The 21111-nt window shown below is 41.3% G+C and overlaps 1 protein-coding gene across 2 annotated transcripts; it reads right to left on the reverse strand.

Moving 5' to 3' along the window:
• Positions 1-330: 330 nt before the first annotated feature.
• On the reverse strand, positions 331-20845 carry LOC134650913 (gastrula zinc finger protein XlCGF46.1-like). Of its 2 annotated transcripts, none has more exons than XM_063505863.1 (7): positions 20638-20845; positions 19949-20381; positions 19470-19733; positions 18853-19051; positions 18228-18317; positions 17648-17794; positions 331-491 (listed from the first exon to the last, which is right to left on the reverse strand). In XM_063505863.1, exons 1-7 carry the CDS (start codon positions 20758-20760, stop codon positions 356-358), a joined length of 1392 nt encoding a protein of 463 aa, XP_063361933.1. In that variant the 5' UTR covers positions 20761-20845; the 3' UTR covers positions 331-355. The 2 variants fall into 2 exon arrangements, with proteins under 2 accessions (XP_063361933.1, XP_063361932.1); XM_063505862.1 differs by lacking the exon at positions 331-491 and adding an exon at positions 14616-14801.
• Between the last annotated feature and the right edge of the window lie 266 nt (positions 20846-21111).

The following is a 21111-nucleotide window of genomic DNA, read 5'->3' on the forward strand; positions in this document are numbered from 1 at the left end:
TAGGGGGCCCATTACTGGATCCACGTCCATTACCGGGGTTCCATTACTGGAGCTTTGGTGTCCATGACTGGAGAAAAAAAACATACTTTTAATTTATTAATTATGTGGAAACTAACTGCAGTATCTTTGATACAACACGCCTGAAACATGAAAGAAGGATAGGATATTCATCTTTTAACAAGCTAAGCGGTAGAACTTTTACATGTATCAGGGAAATATCACAAATACTCCAAATTTCCTCTTAAATGTCCCATGACTGGTGCCGTTACTATAGAGTGATTCAAGAGGAAGGTTTATGTATAATTTGTTAACCCGTGCGGGGCGGGTCGCTAGTATAACTATATAGAAATTGTGTTCAGTCGGCTGCAGGTTGTTTCTGGTGTCCGGCCTCGTGTCGCCGGCAGGAGTCTGCGCGGCCGAAGCGCTTGCCGCAGTACTGGCAGGAGAAACGCTTCTCCTTCGTGTGGGTGATCATGTGGGTCTTCAGGTCGCTGCAAAGTAGAAACCACTTAGAGTATGTGCTAACTCTGAAGCGGGCATGTCATGATAAACGTCAAGAGTCAATTTGAGTAAGAATATCCTTATATAAAAAAAAAACAATATAAAAATATTTATGATGACATGGCCATACTTTGTTACCTTTGTACTTTACAAATGTTATGCAGACTTGCAGAGTTAGCTTAGGCCGACTCTGATACAATTATTTTCACTTTTTGCTATTCCGCTTAAGCGTTTGCTGGTCCTTTTAGAATTTGCTTAATTCTTTGAACACTACGCCTATCTTGCGCGGCGCCTCATCGTGAACCTTGTGGGAATGCATCAAGGTTGATATTCCATGGGCTGTATGGCGGTTGACTTAGGGTCACCCTACACTAGCGTCGGCGTCTTGTCAGCGCTATGGAAAATGGCGTCGCTGCCCAGTTGCGCCAATGTTATGTCAAGTAGCAGCCATAGAATTGATAAGTGTAAGGCCCGAGTGGACGCTCGAAGCGGAGCGTTCGGCGGAGCGTGCAGCGTGGCGTCGAGCTCACAAGTGATTTGAGCGGCGTGCACTAAGGCCGCTACGTTTGCATTTGTTTAACATGCACGCCGCACGCCCCGCCCCGCTGCACGCCCAGCTCGAGCGTCCACTCAGGCCTTATACTTAGACGCCGACGCTCAAAAGACGCTAGTGTGATGTGGTTATTACTAAACCACCCTGAAGCTTGTATTGACACTTGAAGTCTCTGATGTCTGTGTACAGTATGTGGGCTCAAAGCGCCCCCTTCCAAGTAAGCTTTCAAAATGTTGGTTGACTTACGAAGTAGTTCTGCAGCCCTGGTCGCAGAGTTGACACTTGAAGTCCCTGACACCGCTATGGATGAGCATGTGCGACGCTAGCGCCCTCCTCCACGCGAAGGCTTTGCCGCACTCCCTGCACTGGAATGGGCGCTCCTGTGTATGCATCCTGCGCAAAATTGAATCTTAATAAGAAGAGTGTGAGGTCGAATTTACGTTGTCATTTTTAAATACCCACATAGGCACAAAGGTTAATTTTCGCCGTTGAAGGCATATACAATGCGTCATCGTAACCCTTATCGGAAACGCACAAGTTACGAGCGAACGATTTTAGAGCAAAAATTTAAAATTGATAGATTTAGTTGTTGAAATTGTACCTACACCTTTTGTTACGTGTGTAAAGGTACTTTATTCAAATTGGGGTGCATGGAAGGAGCCTCCCCGCACGACGCACTACAAGCAATTGATATTTTCTACGAGATATCCCAGCGTCTGGCGCACCCCGGGCAACGGTCAACACTTATACTGACCGGCGAATCCTTCCACCACGATGGTTTCACTGAGTTCCAATGCGAATACAAATACATGCGATCAAAAAAGGCACTTTTCAGCGCCAGCCCTGACTGTCATCTCTATAAACATAGAGGGCTTCTCGGAAGACAAAGCACAACTTCTCTCTGAAATGTGCCGCGAGACGCATTGCGACGTTCTATGCATACAGGAAACCCACCGTGACACAGGCCACCATCGGCCGCACATACCTGGACTGACACTTGCCGCTGAAATCCCTCACGCAAAACACGGCAGCGCAGTTTTCACAAGACCTGAGACCCGCATCACTTCCTCTTCTTGTGTCGTACGGGAAACAATGGAGTTGATAACTTTGGATATCGGCCAGTGTACGATCACGTCTGTATACAAGCCGCCTCCACAGACATTCCAACCTTGGGACGTATCCCCACCCGGCGACCACCGGCCGAGAATTGTTTTGGGCGATTTTAACAGCCACAGCGTTTCATGGGGTTATCGAGATTCTAATCCAGATGGTGAAAGAGTAGAAGCATGGGCAGAAGCAAACGGGCTAGTACTCCTTCACAATCCTAAATTACCGTCTTCCTTCAACAGCGGGCGTTGGAAGCGTGGCTACAATCCAGATTTAATATTTGTTAGCGAAGTAATAAGCCCTCAGTGTGTCAAAACAGTCTGCAAACCGATACCGAGAACGCAACATAGACCTCTGATGTGCCGGATCCAAGCTGTTGTGCAACCCGTCAAAGTCCCTTTCCGTCGTCGCTTTAATTTTCAAAAAGCCAACTGGAGCGAGTTTACGAATCGATTAGATAAAAACCTGGACGGACTGCTGCCAAGGGCATCGGAATACGACAACTTCATAAAACTAATCCGAACCGTGTCGTGTCAATGCATACCAAGGGGATGTCGTGTACACCATATTCCGGGGCTTAATTCTACCTCTTCGGATCTTCTAAAGGCCTACGAAACACTATATTGTCATGACCCTTTCTCTGAAGAGACTATTTCGACGGGGGAAGATTTGATGCGCGAAATATCGGCTAACAGAAGGGATAAATGGTGCGAAGCTGTAAGCAATATCGATATGACCCATAATAGCAAGAAAGCGTGGTCAAATTTGCGCAAACTCACTGGTGAACCACCTCCACCAACAAACCCAGGCCAAGTCTCGGCTAACCAGATAGCTACACAACTTCTGCTTAACGGCAAACCCACTGGCCGCTTGCCCAAACTGACACCAGTACCCGTTAACCATCAAACTTGCACCAATCTAAACAAGCCCTTTACCCACCATGAACTTGAGACTGCCATGAAATCACTAAAAAATGGTAAAGCTTCCGGCATTGACGACCTGACCGTGGAGCAGATCAAACACCTTGGGCCAAAAGCCAGGAACTGGCTCCTGGAACTGTACAATAGCTGTCTCTCGTCACTCAAAATACCAAAAGCATGGCGCAAATCGAAAGTAATCGCACTCCTCAAGCCAGGAAAGGACCCCTCGGATGCGAAAAGTTACCGCCCCATATCTCTGTTGTGCCACACTTATAAGCTGCTAGAGCGATTACTCCTGAACCGCCTCGTTCCGATTATTGAACCGCAACTAATCCCAGAACAAGCAGGATTCCGCCCGGGAAAGTCATGCTCGAGCCAAACGTTAAAGCTAGCACAACACATAGAGGACGGGTTCGAGCTTGGCCTGGTTACAGGAGTGGTCTTTGTGGATCTAACAGCCGCATACGACACGGTGAATATACAAAGGCTGCTCTTAAAGGTTAAGGATATGACGGGTGATGCTGGATTCACGAACGTTCTTCGCGAACTGCTCCACAACCGCCGATTTCAAGTACACCTGCAATCTGAAAAAAGCCGCTGGCGCTCGCAGAAAAATGGTCTCCCGCAGGGTAGTGTTCTCGCCCCGATGCTATTTAACATATACACCAATGATCAACCAGCCCAGCAGGAAACCCAGCGATTCGCATACGCAGATGACCTGGCACTCGCGGCTCAAAGTGACCGCTTCGAGGGTACAGAAAAGTCACTGTCAGCGGCTCTAAAGGGCCTAACGAGGTACTATGAGATGAACTGCCTGAAAGCAAACCCCCTAAAAACTCAGTCGTGCGTATTCCACCTACGAAACCGGGAAGCAAATAGGCAGCTTAATGTTGCCTGGAACGGAGTCGCTATCGAACACTGCCCATGCCCAAAGTACCTCGGAATAACGCTAGACAGAACGCTGTCCTTTAAGAGCCACTGTGTAAAAACACGTCAGAAGGTTAGTTCGCGAAACTGTCTGCTGCGGAAACTCACTTCAACCCACTGGGGCGCGTCTGCGCACACCCTTCGCACTACTGGTCTGGCTCTTTGCTATACAGCTGGCGAATACGCGTGCCCGGTGTGGCACCGCTCCACCCACGCAGGACAAGTTACCTCGGCGCTTAATGACACCTGCCGCATAATCACCGGATGCCTTAAACCGACTCCGCTTAATAAGCTATACCCTCTGGCAGGAATTGCGCCCCCGGAAACCCGCAGAGAAGTGGCGTGTAGCGTCGAAAAAATGAAGCAGGAACAAGACCCAAGGCATCCTCTCCACGGCCACAAGGTACCACCGTCTCGTCTGAAGAGCCGTAGGAGCTTTATGCGGTGTACTGCAGCCATCCGGATTCCGCCGTCCCAGAATCGACTAGCCCAATGGGAAAGTACCCGCGCCCCCCCTGACGACTACGTTCGCCCCGCTGAAACGCTTCCCGCTGGGCATAGGCAGCCGTGGCCGATCTGGAAAGCCTTGAACAGATTTCGCTCCCGGGTCGGCCGCAGCAAAGAGAACATGCTGAAGTGGGGCGCTCTAAGCGGCTCAGATACCCAATGCCCATGTGGGACGGCCCCACAAACGATGGAGCACATGATATCCTGTCCAGCGTGCCCGCATGCCTGCTCTGAGCAGGACCTCCGTGATGCGACAGACAGGGCGATAAGTGTCGCTACCTTCTGGTCCCGCACAGTCTGAAACCATCGACACGAGAAGAAGAAGATTCAAATTTACTTATCAATCATACATATATATCGCATACGGCTAGACCCCCCGTCGCCCGCCGACACGAGCGTTAGGAAAAATTTTCGCAAATCAGGGTTTTTGTCAGGAAATTCCAAATTTGGATCTGGTAACCTAACCGTAAACATAACGGACATAATCGATTTTTCGTTTCATGTGAATTTCAACAGGTTACAATATAAATGTTGAAAGTTTAGAAATACACTTTTCCATTGCAACTTTATTCTAGAAATTAAGGGATCATTTTAGAACATACCCAAACATATTTTTTTACTTAACTCATACAAATAAATACATATGAAAAAGTAGACGAGATATTTCATATAAAAATGCTTACCTTAAATGATTTACTAACTCATTTCTGGCGTAGAACGTTTTGGTACAGTGTTCGCACTGGTAATTTCTTCGACATTCATGGGTTCGCTTTCTAAAACAAACAGCAAGTAGGTTACAATTTGAAACCCATTGGTTCCATCTGTTTTGTAATGATAGCCCCATAAGTCCAGCCCTAGTAGCACGGTCGCATTTTTATCGTTTATCACCATGCCTGTCACGTTCTAACAAGTATGTAAGTGCGAAAGTGACGGGCATAGTGATAGTCGATAAAAATGGAACCGTGCTGGACCCGCAGGGTAAGTTACCCTATGGTACCCAAGAGACGGAAGTAGAAAACAAAGACATCCAAAAACAAGATGGGTAGATGGAATCCGCTTAACCCTGGGGCCTTATTGGTCCAGAGTTGCAGAGGACAGAATACAGTGGAGAAGGTTGGAAGAGGCCTATGCCAAAAGGCACACCGAACTGCGGGACATATTGTAGTTTGCAAAAAAATCAATGATAATATCGACTTAATAACCGCCAATAACCGGGGTACAAACCCAAGGATCGGAAATAAATCCATACTAATAATATTATAAATGCGAAAGTGTGTCTGTCTGTCTGTTTGTTACCTCTTCACGCTTAAACCGCTGAACCGATTTTGATGAAATTTGGTATAGATATAGTTTGAGTCCCGGGGAAGGACATAAAGTAGTTTTTATCCCAGAAGTCATCCTTTGAGGGGGTGAAAAGGGGGGTGGAAATTTGTACGGGGAATCGATGAAAAGCCGATTATAATATAAAAATAAGCTTCCCAAATTACTAACTCCACGCAGACGAAGTCGCGGGCAAAAGCTAGTAGCTATATAGATAGTAGATATGAGCGCCGCGCCGGCGCGCCACCGCCGCCGACAAAATTTTCGCGCCGCCGCCGCCGACGCTGCGCTATCGGCGTGACTTCGGCGTGACCTTGGTAGTTAATAAGGCTTGTTCACGAAATAAAGTAGCCATAGGAAAATGTAAATAAATCTTTTACTTCTTACGCTACTGAAAACAAAAACAAATAATTATATGTGTAAACATTCAGAAAATAAAATACAATGCATTTATTGTAGAAACCCTAAGAGTTGACGAATTGTTTTACTTTCTTTCGAACGCCTGCCATTAGCGTTCTTATTGAACTGTTAGTGAACTGACGAGCGGCCGCGTTCCATATTTTTTTGAAATCAGCTTCACTGTCGGCTACTGCACCTTTCTTGAGAAGGTATCGCTTGATGTTTGCCCAATACCTTTCAATCGGGCGAAGTTCTGGGCAATTTGGCGGGTTCATGTTTTTTGCAATATAAACAACATTCTCATTATCGAGCAAATTTAAAGTGGCTTGAGCATAATGAGCTGAAGCTAAATCAGGCCAAAATATTGGAGGACGTGCATGTTTCCTATATAACGGCAAAATTCGCTTCTTAACGCACTCCTGTCGGTAAACATCGCCGTTGATTGTCCCGGTAGTGAAAAAGCTCGAACTCTTAAGCCCGCATGAGCTATAGCTTGCCATACTAAGATTTTAGGAGCGAATTTTTCAAAAGCCACGGACTTATGCTCTTCCGAAACATCCTCGCCAGCAGCACATGTATAAAACTGAGGCCCCGGTAAGGTTATCTTTTTTTACATAGGTTTCGTCATCCATTAAAATGCATCGGTCGCGATTTTGAGTTAAAAATTTGTTCAAAGTTTTAGCTCGAGATTTCGCTCTTTCGAGCTGGGCAGGGGTCCTTTTTGGGATTTTTTGTTTCTTTCTGGTCTGTAAATTATTTCTTTTTTTAGCATTTTGCACGTTTCCAACCGAAGTCTTCAGCTTTTTGGCTACATCTCGGGTAGAGGCCGACGGATTTCGGCAGAACAAGTCAACTATTGCCGCGTCTAATTGTGGCTTCACGCAGCCTTTTTTGCGGCCGCGACCTGGCAGATCAGAGATCACCTAGCATATTAAACTGCCCAAACTTATTTATAACTTTTCGCACACCGTCTTTGGATATTTTATATCGTTTTGCGAGTTGTCGCATCGAAATACCCTTTTCTGTACAATAGGCGACTATAATTAGTTTACGAATATTTTCATTTATTCTCGGCATTTTGATTTTATTTACTCAATGACAACTAATATATTTTTTTCTTAAACTTAATCATACTTATTTTGGAATGTCAGATAGTAGCATTGCATAAAGTTTCTATATACCTAAGAAGACTCAACTTTAGGTGGCTACTTTTTTCCGTGAACAAGCCTTACTACTTTCAGAGGTTTCAGAATCAGCTAATATATATTCAATCGAGTTTAGATCTTTAACGACGCCACTTTGAATAGTTTATATGCATTCAAAAGGTATTTTAGGCCCATATAATTCAAATATATCGAAGGTAAATGCAAATTTATCTGTCTAGTAACCGCGCTACTAGTCTTGGGGAAACGAAATTATTTAATATCAAATTAAACATCAATATGCTCGTAATAAACATACTGATTTCCTTCCATTTTTATTGTGGAACGTTCTACATTACAATTTATAGAGTGTATATACACTAGACATAAGTCAATCACAATGAAAAAATTAACTGTGATCAACTCTGGCTAACGTGAGACTCGAACCCACATCTTTGGATTATCGACCCAATACATAACTAATTTTGCCAGCTATTAACCATCCTTCATTTACCGCGAATTAAACCATTGCAAGCATGATTAAACGTCTTTAAAAGGTATAAAAGGGGTTATTTTTGAGATATTAATGGTTTCCACGTCCAAATGTCCTGCCGTTGGCTTCGCACGGAAGGGCGTCGGAATCGAGTCTCATTTAAACTTGGCCACTGTTCAAATTTCAAACTTTGCTCTCTTGCAACTCAATCTTTGGCCTTGCATCGCTTGCATGGAAGTAAGCTGCTATCTGAACCTGCAAGTTTTTGGCTCTGTTTGGAGCTCAACTTTCGGCCTCTTTTAAAACGCTTGAGCATTGGTCGTCTGATCTTAGCTCCATTGCAGCTCGGCCTTTGGCGTCGCACGAATGCGCCCGCAGGAAAGCTCCAGATCTTTAACACTATGGCTTCGGTCTTTATCGGCCTTCGCCCTCGCTCTGCTCTCTTGTAGCTCGGCCTCGCACAGAAGCGCGCCGTAATCAGCGGTCCAGGCGTTCGGCCGTCAGCCAAGCTCACACTTGGCGTTCGATTCTTAGCTGTATGCTTACCTGCAGCTCATCCTCTGGCCTCGGTCTGGTCGGTGTTACATGGAGCTCGGCCTTGGGCGTCACTTTTTGACATAAATCGGTTTTGTTGGGTCGGTATTGGTTAATGACGGAGCTCGATTTTCTTTGGACTGTCGACGTTTCCTTGATACAGCCAATCCGCAATTTTTAACTTAGCACAAAAGATAAGGGCCTCGCTAAGATCTTCTGGCCAGAACCTCGCCAAGATTAAGACCGCCTCTGATGCCGCGCGATACCGCTTATCCACAGTTTATACGATATAAAACTTTTTTCGTACTTACCATTATTCAATAAATTATCCTTGAAAATAAAAAATGCATTTATTTTATAACTTTCTTACAGCTAAAACATGTTTTTTCGGTAATTTTTTGGTCTGATTCCTTTTTTCATTAATCGAATGTGTTTCAAGGCCACGCCGCCGATTCGCCGCCGCCGCCGACCAATTTTGACCGGCGCGCCGCCGCCGGGTAAATGCCTATCGGCGCTCATATCTAATAGATAGATAGAAGTTCAGGGTTATAATACTTTTCCTAAAGTTTATATTTTAAATACCTACATGTGGTCTGTGAGACACTTCTTGAACGCATACTTCTTGGGGCAGAGGTCACATTTAAACTGTTTATCGATGGTCTCGGCGTGCGAGTACATGTGCTGTTCCAACGCAGGCCGGGACACGAACCGGCGCCCGCACGTCTCGCAGGCGAACCGTAGTTCCTCCTTCTTGTGCACTTGCTTGATGTGTATGTCCAAATGAACATAATCTGGAACAGTACATTTTTATGAACTGAAATAGATGTCATATATTAAAGAAAAAGTGACGAAGCCCGGATGCGAACCGGCGTCTTTAGCAATCCGGGCTAACGCCTTGAACCCCTTGGCCACCCCGCCAAGGTGGAACCCGTCCCAATTTCTCAACTATATGCCATCTTTTTAAGACTAGGCGTCTTTGAAAAACTCTAAAGGCAAGCAATATGCGCTTGCACCTCCTATACGAATTCCATACGGAATTACGATATAGCGAGTAAATATTTACTAAACTCTACTCGCCTCAGCCATAATTGCATGCGATTTTTAGATTATTGCGCTACACTAAGGTGCAACGAATTCAATCAATCGATCAAACACTGCAATATAACGGAAATCACATTCAACTATTGGTAAGTAGCGGCTGTCAAATTTGTAGGCAAGTTGTTCATATACCGACAGGCGTGGCTCACTCCGCGATTTCGTTGCGTCGCTACAAGTACCTACAAGTACGTGCGGCCCACACCAATTTTGGTGTCTAGCCATAGTAGTTGCCGCGCACCGCTACGGAACTGACGCCTGCTCCCGCTTGCGCCACCTAGCGGTCATATCTGTCGTAATAGACGCGTTTTGTTAGAGAGTGAATCTTCTGTACCTAGTACTATTATTTATTATGTGATACCGTTGACAAAGAAATGCTAAATGGGTAACTTTTAAACATCATAGACAGTGATGTAGATATCATATACAAAAATTAACTAGGCTCTCCAGTGGTTGAAGCTGGCTATGAACCAACATCTTTAGCATTTACACAATTAATTCAATTCACATAAATTGTTGCTTCTACTTACCTCCATTACAAATATCGCACTTGTTCTTTCGACCTAAATGGTGGATCTTGAAATGTCTGCGTCTACCACCTCTGGTAAGAAACAGCTTAGGGCAGGCCTTGCACTTCAGCATTTTCCGTTCATCCTTTGACTTGTGAGTCAACAAGTGTGACTTGATGTCAAGCACGGTTACGCCACATTGCTCGCAGGTATGAGGCCCTGGCGACACCTTTACATCATCTTTCAGGCCTTTTATCTTTTTTGCTGATTTCTTGGAGCTAAGTTTTTTACGTTTTGGTGCTACAGGAGAATGAAACAGATTAACCCCCTTATTTATAAACGCGCTGCAAACCTCAATTAGCTAATAATAATTTGTCCTTATTTGTCATTTTGTTTTGACTTATGTATTTGTAAGAAAGGGATAAAACATAATTAATGGAATGGGGTTAATGTATAACATCAACAGTTTTTTTATTTATTTCAAAAGTACAGAAACAAGAGTTTGAGTGATCACTACATACTTAGGAAAACTTATGCCTACTTAAAGGCATTCTATATGGAATGTTGGGAAAACACATATGATTCTTAATTCTTTATTCAAACAAACACAAGTGTCTTGGCTTAGGTTGCTGTAAACTTATACTTTATGGAGTCAGAGCCAGAGTCAGTATCATAAACATATGCATATAATTTTCGAACTATCTCTAGGATCTTAAATTAAACTATCTCAAGGATCTGAAAGAGTGGTGAGAAAAAGACGGGAGGCAGTTAGCCAACAGTGGGACACAAAAATGTTCAGAAAGAATTTAAAGAGTACATCTTACCCATTCTGTTAGCCTTTTTAATATTTTTACTTTTAATATCCTCTACTTTGCTAGATGACTCTCCTGCATCTCTACACCCATTATCATCATCTGCATCCATAAGTGGGGCTGGCTCGCTAGTCTCGCTACTAATGGAAACTGATGGATAGAAGAAGTCTTCTATTTTGTCATGGCTCTCATATGTTTGACAATCCCCAAACGTTTCTTCATATTTCACGTCTGTTCTCATTTCTGTATTGCCATCTTCAACTAAATGTGGACCGTAATTATCAGACTCCAAGAAATTTGCGTGTTTTACGCCGTTCTCGTTTACATAAAAAGAAATCTTTTGGTCTTTCAATTGCTCATCGTACAGGGATCTCAAATATGCATCATTTTTTAAGGATAGTGTCTTAAATTTGTAAAACGATATTATTGTTCCATAGCAGTCGTAACATAGACTCGTTGTTATATTAGAGTCTTCTGTAATCTGAAATTCGAACCGATAATGTAACATTTTAAACATAGGTAATCTAGGACTTAAATAACAAAATAAATTAAAAATCCAACCCTAAATTGGCTTGAGGCATTGTTCCTAGGACACTGGCCGCATTCCCCCTCTGCACAGTGAGGCTGAGTTTTTGGGCAAAAAAAGCGCTCGTAGGTCGCCAGACACCCAGACTAGTTTGGTAGAAATTTCTTTAACTAGTTTTTTGGTGTCTGACGACCAAGGACTGAGAGTTTCAATTGCAAGTGCCGCAAATATATAATTAGTTTTCAGAAATGCATATTTGCGACACTTGGCAATTTGGGCGTCGTCTGCTGCTATCGAACCGATTATTAAATAATCTATTACTATTTATCTGTATTATGTAGTACATATATATAAAGCCTTCAATAGAATTTATTAGTTTTATTACCTTAATATCTAAACAAAATGCCATGATATCGACGCTCTGTCGGTTATCATCTTCTATACCTTGACCCAGCTCCAAAATATTTTTATTGGCTGGAGATGTTAGGCAGGTTCTGCAAATTATCATTGCAATTAATTTCCGACGCATACACTTAGAAAAATAGCTATAATTCGCTATTTTGAACTAAGGCCCACAACCCACACAATAAAGTCCATAAACCATCCATAAAAACACAAAAAAAAATACAACAATGAAATTTTGACAGCAAGCACTTTGCGTTTGGTTCAGGGGGGGGACACTAGAAATGTAGTTAACGTCAGTAAAGATGCAGGCGATTTCTATATTTTGCCCCCGACAACATACTATTGCGTAAAGTTGACTTCCGATTACACAAACTACGTCACCAGATGGCACTATAAAATTCATATAATTTTAGTGGCATTAATATTAAAATTAAAATAAGTACGAATTAATATTTTTAATTATTATAATTTTCAATTAATTTCACGAAAAAATAAGAATTTTGTTAAAATGTGATTTAATTATGCTGTTTGTTTATGCTGGCAACACTTGCATAACCGCCAAGACCATAGATTGGCTTAAAGGTCTCGTAACCAGGCCATAAAATCAAAAAAAAAAAAACAAACAAGACCATAGAGGTACAATCATATATAGATGAAATGGGCGAGGAGCCAGTTGACCGAACAAGATGCACTTATGGAACTTTTAGTATGAGTAGCAGAGAAAGCGCTTTGCACTTATGGAACTTTTAGTATGAGTAGCAGAGAAAGCGCTTTTGAAATAACCCGACCAAATTACGTAGGTTATGTTTGGTAGGTTGTCAGGAACGTCAAAACGTGTTTTTAATTTGGTCGCATTACGTATGTTCTGTCCCTCACGGACGCACGCGTATAGCTCATCTAAGTATATAATACTAGGTGTATGGCCAAGACATGCAATTTTTTAGCTGTCACTGTAAGAGCGTAAATTAAAAATATTTTAGTGATGGTTGAGCCATTTTCTTCGTTATGGTTTGGTTATGGTGCTGAAATTAGATTAAAGCCCGAATGAAAACACATGCCTGCCCTGCCCTGCCATGCCCTGTTGTGAAAACCTCCAGAAAGTGCGTTGAGTTCTGTGTTATTTTGTGCAATATGGACGCTATTTTAGAGTAAATTTATTTCGTGGTAGGTATCTAATAAGTACCTACTTTTGATAAGTTACGCCACTATCGATAAATCTGCTACAATGCCTAGACTATGTGCTTGTATTGTGCATAGTAAATTATTCAAATTTTCTTATTAACATGTATTTTCTTGTGTGTGAATGCTTTTTCACCACACTCGCTTTCTTTTCTATTGTTTACCTAAAATTGTACTTTCCTAGCGATAATGTGATGTAAAACATGTATGCAATAAACATATTGAATTTAATATTCTGTTTTTTTCTTTATTCCATTATTGATAACATTAACCTTTTCCACATAATGTTAGGTCTACTTGGGCGGTTTACAAGTACATTTTTTGTTTGATTTCTTGTAAACAATGAAAGGTTTTTGTTACAAGAAACCAAACAAAAAATGGACTTGTAAACCGCCCAAGTAGACCTAATATTATGTGGAACGAAAGTACACGTATGGATGCATATGTAGTTGTGCACGCACACAAACATACTTAGTTTCGGCGGAGAATCAGAGATGGTGCGTTCAAATGAGTTTCCATAAAATGCTTCAAGAGGGCTCTCTTTACCTATATACTTACTTTACTCTTTGGTTTGGTTATGCCACCAGCTCGCTTTCTGTCATTGCACGTGGCGCATAATATAGCTGGCTCAAAAGGTTCGCATTCTGTGTAGGGTACTAGGCAAAGAGTAAAGTAAGTATAGTTGGTCAAACCAAATTGTCAGTAAATAAGAACAAAAAACTATACTCATAGTTTTCTTTTGGGTGCTAGTACTAGTGTAAGACAAAGATAGTATGATTCTCTCTGTCTGTTTGAAATGAGACAATCCTTTGACAAACTATAATATATTAGGTACTAGGGTCTTACTAGGGTAAGTATGTGATGAACGGTAAATTGTGAAGGATATTGTCGAGGAGAGTATAAAAGGGACTGCTTAGGTCCTAACCCTGCTTTGTCGTTATCGTGACTGGGATTGCATGTTGATAATGAGTGTTTTATCATGCTGTCCTTTTCACACAATGTCACATCACTACAAAGTATAAAACAAAGTCGCTTCCCGCTGTCTGTCTGTTTGTATGTATGCTTAGATATTTAAAACTACGCAACGGATTATGATGCGGTTTTTTCGAATAGATAGTGATGCAAGAGGAAGGGGCGGGGCCGGGGCGGGTCGCTAGTAACGTTATATAACAGCCAGTGTGTGTTACGGATAAAAAAAACTAGGATAATACTACACTTTATTTGAATAAATAACATTAATTAGGTACATAAACTGGTGAATTGTATAAATAATGTTTTAATATAATACAATTTTGCTTTCAATGAAGCCTCGAATATAAAATAAACCTCTCCCCCCTATATTTTTCAGCATCAGTTTATACTGTTTATCTGACAGCATTTGTCGTTACATGGCGCAGCAAATGTAAGTAGAACTTAAAATTAGTACCTGCTGCACTATAGTAACAACAGTAGGTAGGTACAACTGTTCTCACAAATATGTGTCAAGATGATTACAACCTTAGTACTCCGTTTTAAGGTTGTATTTTTAATAAATGTTAACTGCGTCCACGTTACGAAACTGCACCTGAGCCTACCGCGAACACCTACGTTCTCAAGTTGCGGGCTTTCTCTTTTACTCCAAGGCGTAATCAGAGTGTCAGAGAAAGATGTCCGCAATTTGTGCACTTCGGTGATCGCGTATCTGGTTTCAAAGCAGCCGTTTGATTTTGAGCCGTATCACTATTCGGGCAGGGTGTTCAGTCGGCTGCAGGTTGTTTCTGGTGTCCGGCCTCGTGTCGCCGGCAGGAGTCGGCGCGGCCGAACCGCTTCCCGCAGTACTGGCAGGAGTAACGCTGTTCTCTTGTGTGCGTGATCATGTGTAGTTTGAGGTAACTGCAACAATAACTATGTGTACGTTTTTAGGGTTCCGTACCCAAAGGGTAAAAACGGGACCCTATTACTAAGACTCCGCTGTCCGTCTGTCTGTCACCATCTAGCTACCACAGTTGAAATTTTCACAGATGATGTATTTCTGTGCTAACAACAAATACAAAAAAACAAAACAACAAACTTATACTATTTTATAACTTATTATGATATGCTGTGATTTTCAGAGATGCGATTTATTTGAAATACTTCTATTTAAAATGCAAATACAAAATGCAAAATACCTATTTTGTATTTTGCATTTAAATGCCTTTTAGTAAAAAGCATTTTGTATTTTATTTGAAATACTTTTCGAGATGTATTTTGCATTTTGCATTCATTTCAAAATGCAAAATACTTTGTGATTAAGTTTAGCCAACATTACCAGTCAAACAAAATGAAATGAACGAATGACGCTTGTATTGCCGAATTTGACCGATAGAGGCGCCTACTGCTAGCCATGCCAGTCAAGTGCAGTGCAAAGCACCCGTAGGGGAAGCCGAAACGATCGCAGCGCTTGATGTGGCCAATAATGACAAGATTGGTATCAGTGTTTCTGTCAATTCCCATACTTCTCAGTTATTTTAGCTTTATAATCATACTTACGATAAAAATTGGTCACGATAGCTATTGTGTGGTAAACTGCAATAATACTGGACGAAACCGTAATAGTAAATTTTATATATTTTCAACGCCGAGCTAGATATTAGCTTTTTATACCATATAGTACTATTCCAGGCTTAACAACGTAATGGCTAAACATTTTATCTAGTCTATGTCAACACAGAGTTTTTCTTGTATGTTAATAAAATAGCTAATACAGTGTACCAACATTAAGTGATTGTAATATTAGTTATTTAAAGCCCGTCAAAAGCACACTTTTGGCACGTAGGGTTATCTGTCGTCTGTCACAAGTGTCACAACAGACATTGTGTCTTAAGCAGGAGAACATAAATTTTTAACATAAAATGTGTTGATTAAAACCTGTGAAAAAGGTCAAAGTTTTTATAATTGCAAGCATCGTACGTATCCCCAGGAAAAGGATCACTAAGTGAGTCATCAAAACATAGTGAAACATGCGTTTATTCATTGAATTTGTAACGAAACAACAACGAAGGATATTGACCGAATAATATAAAATACACAGATAATTCTTACTGTTTTCACTAAAGCAAAAACCAAGTGTATTTAACATTAAATACGAATAGATTCCGCACGTTGTTAAGTACATTATAGTAAATATTTTTAAGGAATAATCTTTATTTTGTTGCGCTCGCTATTTGACAGCGCCGACCACGTTGCGAACGCTAGGCGGCGCTGCCATCGTGCACGGTCTCAATAGTCGTTTAGACTTGCGGCTCGCGGCTTGGCTCGTGGCTCGCCTCGACGCACTCGCGTTCGGCTTGTCATTCGGTTATAAACCTTATGCCGTGCCGTTAGTGTTTAAATTATATTAGATCGACGAGCTTGCGAGCCACGAGACGAGCCGCGAGCCCACCGCTTACACTCGCGTTTCGTGGCGCGGCTCGCGGCTCGTCTCGTGGATCGCGCGAGAGTCTAAACCGGCTATTATGTCTGACTAGTGTCAATGTCAAACGAAAACGACGAACATGATCTATGGCTATGAAACGCAACGCCGCTGACGCCGACGATTCGATTTCACTGATTTATTGTTTGCTGGTGCTGGTGAAGTGGTTACTGATTTGATTTGATTACCTACTTTTATGATATTGAAGTGTTGTTGTTATCCCTACAATACTGGAACGGCTATGTACTGTACTACAACAAGATAATTTAGATAATGTAAACATTTACATGATTTACATTATTGATACGCGTACCTACTGATAAATATGACCAAAATGTCATGCATAAGGTGCCATGTTATTAGACGTTTTTGTTTGGCTCGGCATTGTGTCTCTATATCTCATGATAAATAAGTACCTAAAATAAATAAAAATATCTGAGATTTGGTCAAAAGGTATTTTATTTTGAAAAAGTATTTTGAAAATACCTATTTTGTATTTAGCATTTGAAATACAAAACGCAAAACTATTTGGTATTTTGCATTTGAAATAGTAAATCTGAAAAGTATTTTGCATTTTGTATTTAAATGCTTTTTTAAAACCATTTTGTACATCTCTGGTGATTTTGTATACGTGAATAAAGCCTTCTATATTCTTAATGAAAAAACAAAATAAAATAAACATTTAAGTGGGGCTCCCATACAACAAACGTGATTTTTTTTTCCGTTTTTTTGCGTAATAGTACGGAACCCTTCGTGCGCGAGTCCGACTCGCACTTGGCCGGTTTTTGTTAATGATTTCGATAGAACAAAATATATCTTTTTTACAAATATACACCGTGAGCGTTAATAACCCGAAAGATTTAAACCAACGATTTTAGAGCCTAATTAGAGTATCTAATCTAATACCTTTAAACGAGCAATTCTTGTTTATTTATTTATTTATATATATATATATTTCGGGGATCTCGGAAACGGCTCTAACGATTTCGATGAAATTTGCTATACGAGGGTTTTCGGGGGCGAAAAATCGATCTGGCTAGGTCTTATCTCTGGGAAAACGCGCATTTTCGAGTTCTTATATGTTTTCCGTCACCCAGATATTATAAAGTTATATAACATATAGTACAAAAATGAGGACGAAGTTTGTCAATTATACTTGACGCTTGAATCGCTTCTGGGTATACATCACAATAGGGCAGGGGTGGGCAAATCGCATGGACACTGGAATGGAAGTACAATTGCAGCTTTCCAAGTTGTTGTAAAAAATTCAAAATGGCGGCCATACCCGTTCAACTTGAAGCTCATGTCGCAGAACTCGCACTTGAACCGCTTGAGGTCGCTGTGCACGAGCCGGTGCTTCCGGAGGGAGTTCTTCGTCATGAACGACACGCCGCACTCGGTGCATTGGTACACTCGCTCGTTGCCGTGCGTCCTGCGGAAGTCAACCTTAAGTTTAGAGGGATTAGGTTGAATTTAGAATGATTAATTCATTAGTAAAGACTTTTTTATGTAGGAGAGCGCGTTCGATCGAATGGGGTTGCGAAAGTGAACCTTGAGTTAAAGTAGTAAAGTTGAGTTTATATAAATGCAACTTTTTTGGTATTACTGGCAGTGTTTTTTGAGAGTTATTGGTCATGTGCGTCGTGGAAAATCAATCTCAAGTTTAAAGTAATTAGGGTTAGAACAATCAATATGGATTTTTGTGTTAAGGACTAGGTCCATGTGAAAATGATTCTTAAATCAAATTGCGTAAGGTCGAGTTTTTCATAATGCAACTTTTTTAGTAATTAGTGCTTCCTATGGAAGTGAACCTCAAGTCAATAGTCACACAAGTACAATACGACCTTTTTGCTAAAAATATTTACCGTAAATGTTCTTGAAGTGTACTTTTGCAGAAGAAAGCCTTAGAACAAAGTTCACAGTGATGCTTCCTTTCTTTTTCATGGACTTGCCGACTGTAACAAACAGATATGGATTATTTTCTGCCGACAAACATATGTAACCTAGCAAATCCCTTGCGCTATGACATGGGGTTCTTCAAGAAGCAGGTATTTAGGGTTCTCAGGTCAGCAACGCATATGTGGCTCCTCTGATGTTGCTTGTGTCCATGGGCGGCGATGGCTGCTTATTTGCTTCCTATTTAATAAAAAAAAAAATTAAGAAAATCTTAGTTCTTGCTTGAGGCCTTACAATCACCCTGGATCAAATCTCAATTGGCGTGTGGTGGCTGGTTTTAATATTGACAAAGACTGCGTTGCTGAATAGGTATTAACTATTAATTAAAGTAGTGAATTACTTATTTTCACCAATGAATTGAAGTATTCATATTACGTCATATTTTGTGACACTCACATGTGAGTAGAGAGACGACCTACTTCTTGTGGCTGGTCATGTGTTGTTCTAGCATGAATTTTCACACGAAGCAGCGCTTGCACGTGGCGCACCTGAACGGTCAGGCCGATGGGTTGTGTTGAAGCTTGTAACACTCACATGTGTGTAGAGAGATGTCCTTTCGCGCGGAACTTCTTGTGGCAGATCTCGCAGACGAACGCGGCCTGCTGCGTGTGGCTGGTCATGTGCTGGTCAAGCGCGGGTTTGCACACGAAGCGGCGCTCGCACGTGGCGCACCCGAACGGTAAGGCGGATGGGTTGTGGACTTGGAGCTTGTGCACTGATAGGTGGACTACCTCTGGAACAATCAGACAGAATAGATAGACTAATTAAGGAATACTTAGAGGTGTAAAGTAGTGCAACATATTCAAATTTGACAAATGAAATGGTTTATACAGTTTAAATATTACGAGGTGAGTTTTTGGCATCATCTTTAATTCTGAGGGCCTACTGCGAACCACGTTCCACGTGTTGCCTCTCTGTCGCACTTGTAAATTGCTACGTAAGCACAGAATAAATAATAGTACTAAGTACAGAAGATTATTCACTCTCAAACAAAACGCGTCTATTAGGACAAATATGACCGCCAGGTGGCGCAAGCGAGGAAATCGGCCTGACGCCTGACGTAAGTGTGACAGCGCGGTAGGCCGTCTGTAACTCTAGTACTAAAGAAACTTACAATTACATACACTCCAGGATTATCAAAAGTACCATACCTTTATCACAAATATCACACTTGGCCTTAACACCCAAATGCCTGATCTTGTAATGCCTCCGCCGGCCCCCTCTGGTGATGAACATCTTCGGACAAGCCTTGCACTGCAGCCGCTGCCTCGTGTCTTTAGGCTGGTGGGTAAGCAAGTGCGCCCTCAGGTCCAGCACCGACATGCCGCAGTCTTCACATGTCTGCCGCCCATGTACCACGTTTCTGTTGCTGGTCGGCTTTTTCTTGGGGCTGCTACGTTTTTTACATTTTGGTGCTATAAAATAAACATATACATTATTTGACTTGAAAACTGTTCAATATTGTTGCTAAAAATAGGATAAAAGATTCAAAAGTGTGCCTTTCTTTATATTGATCCTCAACTTTCATATAATTTCAGTGGTGACATAAAATGGTAGGTAGATAGCGAAATTTAGGGCATTGTATCCTACTAAGCAATAAGTAAAATCCTTGAGTTCATAGTTCCCTTACCATTTTTTTTAAACCTATCCCAGACATTTTTATATTTTACTTTTTCTAACACACTTAGTGGTTCTTCATCAGAAAATTCATCTTCCGATGTATCTTCATCACTATCATCTGTAACATCTGATGACTCTTCATCCTCAATTGCACTTTCTGCTTCTTCCAACATATTATCATCCCCAACTTGCATTTCTATTTTAATGCAATTTTCAACTAAACTGGGACTATACTCATCTCTTTCCAACAGATTCTTGTGTTCTTTCATTCCATCTCCATCACCCTGTATACATAGTTTTTGGTCCTCTAGAGATGAAGCTGGGTGCAGAGATTTCAAATATGCATCACTTTTCAAAGAGAGTGCCTTGAATTTGTAAAAAGATATGATTTTTCCAAAGCAGTTGTCACAAAGATTCGTCGTTATTTTGGAGTCTTGAAAAACCTGTAATTATTAGAATTAATCATTTCACAAATGTTAAATAGTTAAATTATTAAGTGATAGTTGAGACGAAACTGTGATTTCCTCCTGATAACACGCGACAAGCGCACATATTCAACTTGAGAGCGGGTGGTGTATGGCTTGAACCCAAATCCAGACTATTTACGAAGTATGTAATATAAGAGCGCCTAGGGCGACATTATTGTCTCAGGCGATATCTCTTTCTATGAAAATTTAAGAAAACAAACGCACAACTTACCTTGATATCTAAACAAAACACCATGATGTCGTAGTAGTTTTTGTTGTCCTCATTAATGTCCTTTTCCAACTCCGAAATATTCTTATTGGCTGGAGTTTCGAGGCAAGTTCTGCACAAATCCATTATGATGAAATGTGTGTTCCACAAGAGAGTTAGCAATGTTCGACAATTTAATATTCAAATCCCACGTTAATAATTAATAAGACAACAATCAACCAACAAAGAAATTTTACGAAATTCACAACCAACTTTGCGTTAGCGATGATTTGACACTGACAGCTACACACATAGAGGTGCATGCGTTTCGTTATTGCATACCCAAGGTTTTTTTAACTTTGGTATAAATTAAGTACTTGCACACAGTGCCAACAAGGCAATGTATTAAAAGTCGACACGGACACTGCCAAAAATTAAGGTGGATATTTAATACTGTTTGATTGAATACACTAAGAATACACCTTGGGAAAAATACAT

Source organism: Cydia amplana, chromosome 9 (assembly GCF_948474715.1).
Source record: "Cydia amplana chromosome 9, ilCydAmpl1.1, whole genome shotgun sequence".
NCBI lineage: Eukaryota > Metazoa > Arthropoda > Insecta > Lepidoptera > Tortricidae > Cydia > Cydia amplana.

Bases quoted from the DNA above. Each gene is read 5' to 3' on its own strand.
- LOC134650913 (XM_063505863.1), bottom strand. From the start codon at position 20,760: ATGGATTTGTGCAGAACTTGCCTCGAAACTCCAGCCAATAAGAATATT. The intron at 19,734-19,948 runs GTAAGGGAACTA...TTTATTTTATAG, and splicing joins GGATAGGTTTAAAAAAAATG to CACCAAAATGTAAAAAACGT. The intron at 19,052-19,469 runs GTATGGTACTTT...TGATTGTTCCAG, and splicing joins GTGTGATATTTGTGATAAAG to AGGTAGTCCACCTATCAGTG.